This window comes from Chinchilla lanigera, unplaced genomic scaffold, assembly GCF_000276665.1.
Source record: "Chinchilla lanigera isolate Chin_1 unplaced genomic scaffold, ChiLan1.0 scaffold00002, whole genome shotgun sequence".
NCBI lineage: Eukaryota > Metazoa > Chordata > Mammalia > Rodentia > Chinchillidae > Chinchilla > Chinchilla lanigera.
In genome coordinates, this window is record NW_004955403.1 from 8,132,794 (window position 1) to 8,145,359 (window position 12,566).

At 43.9% G+C, this 12,566-nt stretch overlaps 1 protein-coding gene across 3 annotated transcripts in view; it reads left to right on the forward strand.

The window, feature by feature from the left end:
* Positions 1-11,459, forward strand: part of Stat4 (signal transducer and activator of transcription 4) — an 82,782-nt gene extending 71,323 nt beyond the window's left edge. For all 3 annotated transcript variants that reach the window (XM_005373295.2, XM_005373293.2, XM_005373294.1), the window contains exons 15-24: positions 934-1,017; positions 2,051-2,149; positions 4,601-4,736; positions 6,252-6,301; positions 6,614-6,708; positions 6,986-7,122; positions 7,424-7,615; positions 9,634-9,700; positions 10,093-10,201; positions 11,160-11,459. In XM_005373295.2, coding sequence (XP_005373352.1) covers positions 934-1,017; positions 2,051-2,149; positions 4,601-4,736; positions 6,252-6,301; positions 6,614-6,708; positions 6,986-7,122; positions 7,424-7,615; positions 9,634-9,700; positions 10,093-10,201; positions 11,160-11,186 — 996 coding nt within the window. In that variant the 3' untranslated portion in view covers positions 11,187-11,459. The remainder of the gene's footprint in view (positions 1-933; positions 1,018-2,050; positions 2,150-4,600; positions 4,737-6,251; positions 6,302-6,613; positions 6,709-6,985; positions 7,123-7,423; positions 7,616-9,633; positions 9,701-10,092; positions 10,202-11,159) is intronic.
* The last annotated feature ends 1,107 nt before the right edge of the window (positions 11,460-12,566 follow it).

Sequence of the window (12,566 nt, forward strand, 5' to 3'; positions counted from 1 at the left end):
GAAGATACCTAGCACCCTCTTTAGTCCTTTTCCTTTACACATGTTTATGCGATTTCAATACTCTACATGAATGTTGGAAATTGTAGACTTAGGAGTGAATCTTAGGACCTGGCTATTTCATGAGAGACTCCCCCAAGTCCCCACTGAAGTACCAGTTCCTTCATCTGGCCTACTTCTGGGATGTCTTTTATGGGAAACTTAAGCCTGGCTGTGAGCAATCCAAGTGTGAATCAGAAGGGATCATGGACTTCACCATAGACTTTCACAGTGTATCATATCTGCAACATGTGCCTCGCCCCTGCCCATAGCCTGACCTTGACCCCTGACTGCAGGGGTGGGGCTCCTGACTGGCCTCCTCTTCACCCTCCTACATTGAAGCCTCAGAACAGCTCAGCTGTGGAGGGTGGAGAGCTCAGGGGCCTCTCTACCCTCCATACTTCCTACCTCTCACTGGGGATCTACCCTACAACTGTCCTTTACTAGAAAGTGAACAAAACTCAGACTGCTGCCTCATTAGAGTTTCTGGAATGAACAGAGGAGGGTGCAGTTATCTCACCTCCTGGGTTTAACCAGCAGGAAATTTTGCTTCCTTTTAACACAAATTCACAAAGATGCTAGGAGTTCTTTCTGCATACCTAACACGTATATGTTATATTTTATTAACATTTGGTAAATCAAAAGGACAAACCTTCAAAAATTAAAGAACAACTTGTTGCATTTTAATTAAGGAAAAATCATGAAATGATCTTGCTTTTGGAAACTTAGAATTATTCTGTTTGTGGAAATGAAGATTTCTTAAACTCTATATGACTTTTGCAACAAGAGGGAATGCTCAACAATGGGATGTCTGGAGACGTCTCCTTTAAGGTTTAACAGCTCTAGCATTAGACAGCAGCTGTGCATTCGCAAGATAACTCTTTGTGCCTCCTATAGGGCTGCCACGTGGTGACTGAAGAGCTTCATTCCATAACCTTCGAGACACAGATCTGCCTCTCCGGCCTGACCATCGATTTGGAGGTAGGTTTCTCTAATGGAATAAACAAGCAAAATGATAGTGCTATTGACAGGAGTACATTGTTTTGACCCTCTTTTAACAGTGTGAAACTCACAGAATAAGGAAACCTGGGGATTAAACATGTGTGAACATGGTTGACTCTGAGCTTCTTGAAGGCAGGACACGATGCCTTGTTCAGACCGCACTGTCAGGGCCCAGTAGCTAGCAGATGCGCAGTAGATCCTCAGTATTTGTTGAATAAATGAACCAATCAGTGCATGGGTGAACAGACAGTTTACCTCGATTATGATCCTAGTCGTGGAGTGTGTTATTTTAGAACGCTGTCTTTGTTCTTTTATCTTTATGAATGCACACGTTTGTTACACTTTCAGAGATCCCTTCCTCATCACTTTTCCCTAGACCTCTGGTTCCATGAGTTGTTAAGTTCCTCAAGTGGGTTATATTATTGGCCACAGTAATCTGAGGTCTGCAACTGGGAAGGGGCGGTTCTCGGCCAGTGAGTGTCCCAGGCCAGTCTGTGAACGCATCTTTGTTCCACAAGGTAGTGCAGTACCATTGGTTCTGCAACAGCAGACCTTTCTTGCAATAAAATACCCCATGTCCAGTACTCATATTCATGAGGCCTTAGGTCATCCTTTGAATATTCAGATTTAACCAGAAGTAAATTTGAAATCAGTCTGTCTAATCTAACTTCTAAGGCTAAATCAGTAGGCTCTCTCCTTAGCTGCATTTGAGGCAGGACTGCATGTGACACAGGCAGTGTGACTATTCATGCAGGGGCAGGGAAGACCCTGGAGAAGCTGCCTGTCTGCATTCTGAGACGATTCCTGTGCTTTCCTTCCTGTGCCCTGACTCATACTGCTCAGAGCGTTCTGCCGCCCTCATAAGTCATTGACTGACCAGGCATCACGGACAGTGATGGGGAGAGGACGGGGAGAGAAGAGTTGGCTTGCAATGGCCCTTTAGAGGAGAAGGTTAAGTGTAAGAGCAATGTAAGGCATCACTACCTGCAGTAATTCTTCTTTTTAACACCAGACCAGCTCATTACCCGTGGTGATGATTTCCAATGTCAGTCAGCTGCCTAACGCTTGGGCGTCCATCATTTGGTACAACGTGTCAACCAACGATTCCCAGGTAGGGTCTTTATTCCTGTCCTTCCCCCTCTGGTTCTAGTCAATGTATTTCATTGTCAGTGAACTCTGTGTGTGTGTGTGTGTGTGTGTGTGTGTGTGTGTGTGTGTGTGGTGCCTCCCCGTTCTTATTGAGTGTAGCATGTTTGACAGATCCTGAGAGTTGTGGCTACCAGAAGGGATGGGTCCTGGATCTGCTATTTCGGAAGGGTTTGCTCAGCTCTCAATGGCAGTGTGTACCGTAGAGAGTTCTCTGCCATCCTCTGGCTCTCTCGAGCAGGCTGCAGTGAAACTCCGAGGCCTCCGCCAGAATTTGATATCTGACCTCTTTACCTTCTTCCAGACCCGCCTTTTCCACAGTGCCTCCCAAAAAGTAGAGAATCAGTTTCCAAACAAGTAACCAGAATCTTCATCCATCTTCTCTAACTGTAAATATTTGGTTGGTTGCATGAATTGTGCCCTTTGTGGACCTCGACGGGGTGCTAGTGACATCTAGTGGCTATCTGAGACACTGACCGAAACTTGTCTCCAGTCCTCAGGAGGGATGAGTAGAAGCTCTTTTGAGAGCACCGGGGAGCCGGGGAGCCGGGGAGTCGGGGAGTCGGGGAGCCCGGAGTGGCTAGAAAAGACGAGCCAGCACTTCCTCTTGCCCCATCTCACCAGCTCAGTGCTTTGTTGCAGAAACCGCCAAGGACTAGAAAAAATAGGTCAAATGTAAATACCAGCCTATCTTGTGATTTCAAAACAAATGATCCCTCCAAAGAATTCTTTCCTGTTAGATCCCAGCCGTAAGAACAAAGCCAGCACAGGTCAGCTCCAAGTGTTTTTTCCCTTCGGTTAGAGATGGCACGGAAAGTGGTTGAGCCCCCCTCCTCCCACACAGGTGCCCTCACACGGAGGGAGGCTGCCCAGCGTGCCCTGCGCCTGGCTTCTTCTCAGCCTTTTTGGGGAGGAGAACTCAGTGAAGAAATCACCCAGTCTTTAGGCCAAGGACAGTCCCAAGATTAAATGCCATTCCCCATCTGGAGCCACACGCGGCCACCTTTCCTCCAGCCCCACGGAGGGAGGAGATGAGGGAGTTCAGCACCGTCCCTGTCCTGCGGCCTCACAGCACAGCCCTGCACTTGGCTTTTGTTAGCAGCTCTCTGGAAAAAAGCGACCAAGACCATCACACCAACCACCCCAGATTTCCTCAGTGCCAGTCAGAGACGCTGGAGATTAGGACATACCTGGCTCCTAAAACAGATTCACCGCTCTTTAAAGACCCAAGCTGAGCAATTAACCTTGATTTCTTAATTATATTCTGCTTTGAAGCCTAGGCCCTTTGACCCAGATTATATTCTGTGCTTTGGGACATTTTTGCAGACACAGTTCTCAGGTATAAGGAAAGATGCCCCCCTAGAAAATTCTCTCTCTTCCTTCCTCTTCTTTCTTCTCTCACTCCTTGTTGGAGGCTGTATCCCCCTTCATTCTCACTTCCTGAAGTTTCTTGGTCCTTTGTTTTTTTTTCTTTTTTGCTGCCCAGCGTAGCTCACGTTCACCAATCGTGCCTCCAGAGTTCCACCAGATTTCTCAATTATCCCCCTCCTTTTCTTCTGAGAACATATTTCTTGGCTTCCACACCTATCTACTTTCTCATCACCTGGAGCAAAGTCTTGTATTCCACTATGGCTGATCTGTCTCTTAGCACGACCTTGTTTATAGCTGATCAAACAGGATATGCGCTCATCTAGAGCAAAATAAGGAAAGAACGCTGCACTACCCATAAAATAGGAGTTTGGGGTTAATCATGAACTCATAAGATTACTTTCCCTAGCCTGTGGCTTCCCTGTTTCTTGTTCTTTGTGGTGATTGACTGCACCAATATATAACTTGTGCCAACTCATAACGAGCCAATTAAGCATAATATAAGTTTGTTTATGATGCATATTGCCTGGCACCATGGCATACGCCTTCAGTCCCAGCTAGTCTAGAGACTGAGGCAGAAGAATTGCAAGTTTGAGGCCAGTCTAGGCAACTTAGCAAGACTTTAGGTCAAAATTAAACCAATGAAGAAACTGACTAAAAAACTAAAAGGGAATGAGAATGCAGGCCAGTGGTAATGGGTCTCTGGATTTGATCCCCAGTACTAAAAATAATTATTATTATTTCAGAAAACAGTCCAATTATTTGTTAGGTAGTTTTAAATAGCTGTGTTGGTAGTTGATTGGTAGTTCAGGGCCAGCTAAGAGATGCCGAATGATTCTTTCAGGAAAGAGGGAGCCCTATATTACATTACACTTAAGGAGCAAAAAGCCCTCTAGGAAAAAAGCAAGGTCAATCCTTAAAAGGAACAGAATGACACTACACTCTGTGTTGTTAACCTAGGTCAGCCTCAGCTGTAAATCCTCTGCATTGAGTTACAGTGTTTTCAGCGTAATGAACAAATATAATCATCGTCACAATTCTGTTTCAGAACTTGGTTTTCTTTAGCAACCCTCCGCCTGCCACTTTGAGCCAGCTCCTGGAAGTCATGAGTTGGCAGTTTTCATCCTATGTTGGTCGTGGCCTTAATTCAGATCAACTCAATATGCTGGCCGAGAAGCTTACAGGTGAGAGGTGGGAGAGGTGGAAGGTTCACTTGTTTGGGCAGCTCTTGTGTTTGAAGCACCAGAATGATGTTACCATCACTATTCAAAGGACTGTTACCAGAATGTATTGAGTGCCGCCATATTACCAGCACTGGGCTAAGTGCTGTATTACCTTTAAGTCTCACGAAAGCTCTCAAGGCCCACATTACTCTGTCCGTTTTATAGATGAAGAGGCGGAAGAGCAGAGGTTAAGTGACTGCCACACTACGTGGTCAGGATGCGGTCAGGCTCCCAAGCCCTCCCTCTCCACACCACACGCGTTTCCAGGGCGTCCTTTTGCTTTTCCTGCTGAGTGGCCTGTGCAGCCTTAATGGTGCCTGGATCGCTCCTGTCATATCTCAGCAGATGCTAACCAGCTGGAAAATGACAGATTCCTGCAGCAAGTACAGGAAATGTAATAGAAACTTCAAAGTACCGGTAATAAATTGATTTTGACTATCAAGAAAGTTTCAGCTTTGACTGAGATGTCTGAAGTTCGCCAAATACTTACTAGTATGATGTGCACTGACCCCTATTTAAGCTTTGTCTAAAAGAATTTTAAGAGATACCTGTATTTTGACAAGTGTAGTGTCGATACATTTAATACTAAAAAGAGTTCAAGTTGGTCTGTACACATTAATCCTTAAAGTAGACCCAAACAAAGATGCATTCCTGCTGCAGTGATAGAACCATGTGTGACTGAAATATGACTTCGGTCATGCTAGGCTGCTTGTTACCTGGACCTCATGAATAGATACTCAAATAAATCAGGACTATGGGAATTTCTCCAAAAGTAATTGATTATTTATGTCTTTTTGATACATATTCAGCTCATATATAGCAATAGTAGGCATTTAATTAATATTTGTTAATGAGTGATTAAAGTTTTTAAATGTGAAGTATAGGTAGCACCCATATTCTTCCAGATCTTTACCAAATTAGGCATGTGAGTATAATTGGCAGAAAAATTGAGGTAGAAAGTCCAGCATCCTTCACTGCTCTGGATCAAGATAGCTGATGTTGCGTATCGCCCAGTGGATATTTAGTCCATTCTTTACATATTGAAGTGGGACAGCTGGCAATCCAGCTACACCTGATTTTTACAATATTATTTTCAAATGTTTGTTCACCTTCGTCAGGCAGCTCTTACTGTCCCTCATAGGAGGCATGCCCATGTCCAGCATACCTTGTCCTACATTATTTCTGTTCCCTGGAATTCTTTCCTTTCTCTCTTCTGAAAATTTAAATCCTACCCTTTTATGGAGCTTCCTAAAGCCATTGTTAGCTCCTTTGTCAAAAGCTTCTAAGAAATGCCTTAGGAATAAGACAGACAATCACATAGTTGTATCATGGGTACTACTCCGTGCATTGTAAAACTGTAGCAGGCAGTTAAGCAATGCTTGAAAGGGAGGCGAAAAAAATCTAGATTGAGCACAAAATTCAGGAGTCCCATTGTCGAATTCTTTAAAAATCTTACTTTATTTTCTTTCATTTTAGTGCAATCTAGCTACAGTGATGGGCATCTCACCTGGGCGAAGTTCTGCAAGGTACAAATGTTGTGGGGGACATCATTTAAGAATAATAATGTGGGGACTGGGGATTTAGCTCAGAGGCAAAAGCACCTGCCTGGCAAGCGCAAGGTCGTGAGTTCAGTTCCCAGTACCGGAGAAAAAAAAAAGAAGAAGAATAATGCACCTGTCCAAGCTGAGACTTTGAAGATTTACTGGATAAGGATATTTTTAAAGAGTATAAAGTTGCCCAATTTAATGAAAGAATTTTATTGAAAAATGGAGATTAAATTACTGTGCCATGATGCTATTGTTTAATCATTATCCTGATGTGCTTATTTATTCCAACAGGAACACTTACCTGGTAAATCATTTACCTTTTGGACATGGCTTGAAGCAATACTGGATCTAATTAAGAAACACATTCTTCCCCTTTGGATTGATGGGTGAGTTAAGGGCTGTGTTTTTGTGAATTAAGTTCTCTTTTTCTGTTTTGATTATTTTTCCCATTTCTTTTAAGTATGTTTAGTACCATAGGTAGGGTAAAAAAAAACTGTAGTTTCTTACATTCTTCAGAAAGTGTTGATATATACATTTATGAGTATGTCAGAGATGGTTGACATTTGATTACACACAAAACAATTTTTAAGTGTGTTCTACAAGAATGAAATAAATGTAAATGCAATAATGATCAGTTGAACTATGCCTTGTTTCATTTTTTAGGTATGTCATGGGCTTCGTTAGCAAAGAAAAGGAGAGGCTGCTGCTCAAGGATAAAATGCCCGGAACTTTTTTGTTAAGATTCAGTGAAAGCCATCTTGGAGGGATAACTTTCACCTGGGTGGACCATTCTGAGAACGGTATGCACTCTGCCATCTGTTTGTGTGGATTTAGTATGGTCGGGTTACTGGGATTTCCAGGGGGATGTGGCAAGTGGATCTGTCTAGCAAGCACTCCCTGGGTTTGGACATCAGTTGGTGAGGTTGTCCCAGGCCCGCTGAAAGCCTGTGCAGTCACCCTCTCGGACACGCATGACGTGTACTGTCCAGGCTGCACAAGGTCTTGTGTTGGTTTTCAATCATGAACTTAACATGAGCAGAAAGAATGGCCACGAGGAATATCTGCAGGAGCTGGCATGTTCTTCCCATGTCTGTTTTTCAGGAGAAGTGAGATTCCACTCTGTAGAACCCTACAACAAAGGCCGGCTGTCTGCTCTGCCATTTGCTGACATCCTTCGAGACTACAAGGTTATTATGGCTGAAAACATTCCAGAAAACCCTCTGAAGTATCTGTATCCTGACATTCCCAAAGACAAGGCCTTTGGAAAACACTACAGCTCCCAGCCGTGCGAAGGTGAGGTCTTCTATTTACTATTCTCTCAACCTTTTAGAAAATAACATCATATCAGAGTGAAGTAAATGAAGCTCCCTTTTTGTTTACTCTGATCTTTTGTATGCTCTCGGAGGCCCCCAGAGGCCACTGGTTGCTGAAGAGAGGCCACTAGAGCCATCAGACATTAGCAGAGTGACCGTTGTCACTGCACCGACCTCCCTGTGGCGGGGGGACTTCTCCCGGCACTGAAGAGCTCAGGACTTCTCTCCCTAAGACAGGAACAATTCTGCCATCACTTCTATCGCCAGGGGAAAGGAAGAGGGAGGAGGCGATGATCATCCCTTTTAAAGGGGTGGCAAGCGTGCAGGTTCCCAAGTTTTATTTCTCCCCCTACTGTAGTCTTACTCAGGTGTGCCCCAAACTTATGATCTTCCACCTCAGTCTCCCAGTATTACAGGGGTGTGCCACTGATGCAAGCCAACTCAGTGCTTGTTCATTTACCAGGGAGGGATGTGGGTCAGTGCTTCACCCTCCCCTTCCTTGTTCTGCCTTCCCTGGTGTATCCTGAGGGCCTAGAACAATATCTGGCCAGAATAGGTTTTCAGTAAATACTTACTGACTACACAAAAGAAAACTCATGAAATCAGCTATATAATTATAAGGTAAGTTCATGCTTCTGGTTCCTTAGTGAAAATGCACTTGCCCCCATGTCACGGTTTCTTGCTGCGTATGCAAACTCAACCAACCCAGCATTAAAAATATTTTTTAAAAAATTTCACCCAAGCCAGGTGCAGTGGCACACCCCTGTAATACTGGCTACTTGGGAGACTGAGGAGGAAGATCACAAGTTTGAGGCCAACTTGAGTAAACTAGTGAGATCCTGCTTCAAAATTTAAAAAAAAAAGAAAAAGAAAAAGAAGGGCTGTGGATACAGCTCAGCTCTCCCTGAGTTCAATCCAGGGAGAGAGGAGGGGAGGGGAAGATGGGAAGATGGAGGAGGGGAGAAACAGAAGAAAAAAAGGAAAGGAAAGGGCAGCAGACAGCCTGGGGATGTGGCTTAGCACTGTCTAGGTCTCATCTAAAGTGTAAGAAAAGAGAGAAAAGAAATTGTTTCTTTGCCATTATTTCCTAAGGAATACAGTATAACAACCACTTAAATAGCCTTTATATTGTATCGGGAATTATAAACAACGTAAAGTATTTGAGAAGTTATCTGTACATTGCATGCAAATGTCACACTGTTTTATACAAAGGAGTTGAACATCCAAGGACGTTGAAAGCAATTCCTCATAGATACCAAGGGACAACTGTGTGTGCCACCCATAACAATCTCCACCTCTAGTGACTCAATGCCTGGGCACTCTTTTATGGAAGATCTTAGAGTCATCACTCTCACAAATGGTGACTTGCTACCCGAATTCATGCCCATCTGAAACAAAGGAAAAGCATCAAAAACAGAAACATTGGCTGTGCAGTGACATTCTAGTAAAGTTAATGCAAATGTCAGCGAAGAATTTCATGTTGGACACGGGCACACCTGAGGTGGGGACTGTCTCCCAGGTGGGGCCAGCAGTCCCTGCTACTACAGTGCTCACAGTTAGCATGTGCAGGGTTGCTTCAGGATTGCTCACTCTGAGCTTCACAACTTGGTGCAATAATAAGGCACAACTACTGTCAAGTTTTAGTGAAAAGAGCTGGGCTACTATAAATCCCTCAGTACGTGACTAAATCAGTTCTTACCATCAAATGCAAATACAACAGCAAAGACAGGCAACATGGTTCTCAGTTCTCACACATTTCAGAGACGTTAATGTGTGCAGTCACATTCGGCCTGCAAAGGGACTTGTGCTCTCCTTGCACACTTTATGCTGATCTATGTGACTGTTTCCTCTGTTCAACTAAAACTGTATGTGAATCACTAAACAACTGCGTTCTCTCTCTTCCTTTTAGCATTGCTGGTATTGCTCCAGATGCTTTTGTTCTGATATTGTCAATAACGTTGGTAATGTTTTCCCACAACGTTGTGCCTTTCTTTCCAGTTTCAAGACCGACAGAGAGGGGAGACAAAGGTTATGTTCCTTCGGTTTTTATCCCTATTTCCACAATGTGAGTAATCTTAGTCACAGGTAAAATATTTATTATTGAATCTTTAAAAAAAAAAAGACTCCTATAAGAGATTTAAGGGTAGATCAGAGTGCATATAACTGAGAATAAAGCATTTTAATACCCAATAAAGCATTTTATGTCTCATTCCTTGTAACTCATAAAGCTGGTCTTCGGGGCACACTCACTGCAGTCTATTATGACTGGAATTATAATGCTGCCCTTTTATATGCCATATATTCTATAGTGGTTCTATGTTGTGATATGAAATGATGAATTAGGCGGTTCAGTGTCACAAACAGATGAAGCCCTAGAAATAGGTTCCAGACACATAAGTCACCATGGCTGTTATTTCCTAATCTCGCAATACTGACCTGTTGTCTTGTCTCTTCAAGCCGAAGTGATTCGACTGAGCCCCAGTCCCCCTCAGACCTCCTTCCCATGTCTCCGAGTGTATATGCAGTGCTGAGAGAGAACCTGAGTCCCGCAACCATCGAAACTGCTGTATGTTCCTTTCTTTTCCATTGCTGCTCCAAGCCCTTTACAAGGAGGCATGCGGGGTGTGAATCAGAGCGGGGAGACGCGCACCATGCATGGTGCTGGTGTCTCTGTTACTGCAGGTGTTGAAAGCAGACGCCTTACTTTGCCCGAACTGCTTTATTAAATTCTATCAAAAACCACCAGGGGGCAAAATATCCCCATCCACCACACCAGCGCAGCGTCCCTAGTCTCAGGCCCCACCAGTCCCTGCACTCTCTCCACTTTAGCAAACAACATATACGTACTAGTGAGTATTCCTAAGCTTGCTTTAACATCTATTCCAACAGTCCCAGCACCACAGACCCCAATCTTCACGATGGTTACTTGCATGAGCAGTCTCAGATCCCCTCCAAGTCTTCCAGGAATAACCATTAACAGCAGCATAATACTCCACTTCTTTCCGAAATTCTGATCTGTAGTGTGTGGATGTTACCCACAATTCATTCTGTTTATTTTTATCCCTCCAAATTGTCAAGTTCATGCTCCTAATTTACACGAAAGTGATGTTCATCTACATAGAATCTTGGAAGGATCCTGAGACTCCAGATTTATATCTGGTTAGAAACCAAGTGGTATTTAGTCCTTCTCTTTCCAGGGATGGAAAACTCCACACTCCTCTCTGATAACTTATCCCGTTGTTGATTGCCCTTAACTCACTAAGTTTTTATGTCTAACTGAACTTTTACTGCATTTTACACCCACTTTTTCATTGCATTTTTGGTGCAGTGAATGGGCTTCCCTCCTCATACAGTTTTCAATCTACTCAAAAGGTGCCTTTTATTTCACATTAATCAACACAAATTACTTTTCTTGAGTACTTAGTAGTCAATAGGTAGAAAGAGTATAAAGCATTTAGTAGACAAGAAGAGAAAAAGTGATTTATGGGCAGTTTCCTCAACAATATTTTCATTTTCAATTGTAGATGAAGTCGCCGTATTCTGCTGACTGACCGGATAAACTCTGCCATGTCAAAGGAAGCAAATGAAAAAGTTTAGAGACTGTTCTTTGCCAAAGATAACATCTTATATCTTCAGCTTTGTAAATACTGGTTTCAGGGAAATGGACAAATGATAGGAATCCGAAACACCCCCTCACTGGCCTGATACCCCAACTGGGAGTGCTGCAACTGCAGGCCAAAAACCAAGCTGCAGGTCAACCCAGAAGACGTGCTACCTTTAAGGAATCAGTATTAGTAACAATATAATATCAACAAAATACAGTACTCCTGTGTATGTGGGTCTTTTTTTTTTCTGATTTTATATCCCAAGTGCTGCTTATGATTTGGGCTCTGGAAAGTGTAAGTGTTAAAGTTTAGGAAAAGAGATGCTTACCTAGCTCCAAGCAAGCAGGAAGGCCAGGGAAGGCAAATCAGAGCCGTCACACAGATTCAGGATAGGTACAAGGACGAGGCCCCTACAGTAGCAACTCACAGCCCCCAGGGCTGAACTGTGATGCCTCTTAATTAGCAGCTCAACACTGTCCCAGCTATGAGTCTCATGGCTGCTGGTGCCACCCTGGGCACCCGTCTTACTGGGCAGAGGGATCCAGGGTCACTCCTAGCAGTATCTTAAATTGCATGATATTCCAGGCGCTGAAAGTAGACACTGGGGTAAGAATCTCCTGAACTGAGTGCTGGGAGAGTAATAGCCCTGCCTTGGGTAACTGATTTAGTCTGTGTGTTGTGCCTTCTCCATTTCTAGAAAAGACTGAACTAGATGGACCAATGCTTCTTTCCAGTTCTACCAGCTTCTGCTCCCCAGAATTTAACCTGAGACCTCAGAAAAGCGAAGAAGTGCTATTCCTTTGGCATGCTGTGTTTTGCTGGGTGGAAATGAATATGTATGAGCTTTGGGTCTACTTTGGCCCCTGCCTCACTATGATCCAATGCTTAGTGGCACCACTGCCCAGCTGCTGACCTCAGTAGTAGTATGAGGTCCCCAACACTCAAGACCTGAAGGTTCCCTGTATTTGATAAGCCCCTGGGAAGCTGCTGAGCCAGGAGAGGAAATTGTACTACTGAGGCATCTTCCATGACCAACTGCAGAAACTCTAAACCAGCATAAGCTTTGCTGTAGAGTCAGAGATCCCAGTGCCGTCAAAGGGCTCCTCTCTCCTTCCACCCACATTCTGGCCCCCAGGCAAACCCAACAGGCATAGACTCAAATTTGTCATGGTTTATATTTAGATCTCTCCTCCCAAAGCCTCATTGTGATCATAGGCTTTGGGGATTTGATTGGATTATGAGGGTTTATGACTGACTTTCTGCTACGAGCTGGCATCGGGACAGAAGTATTGAGTCACTGTGGACACGGCCTGGTAAGGTATATCT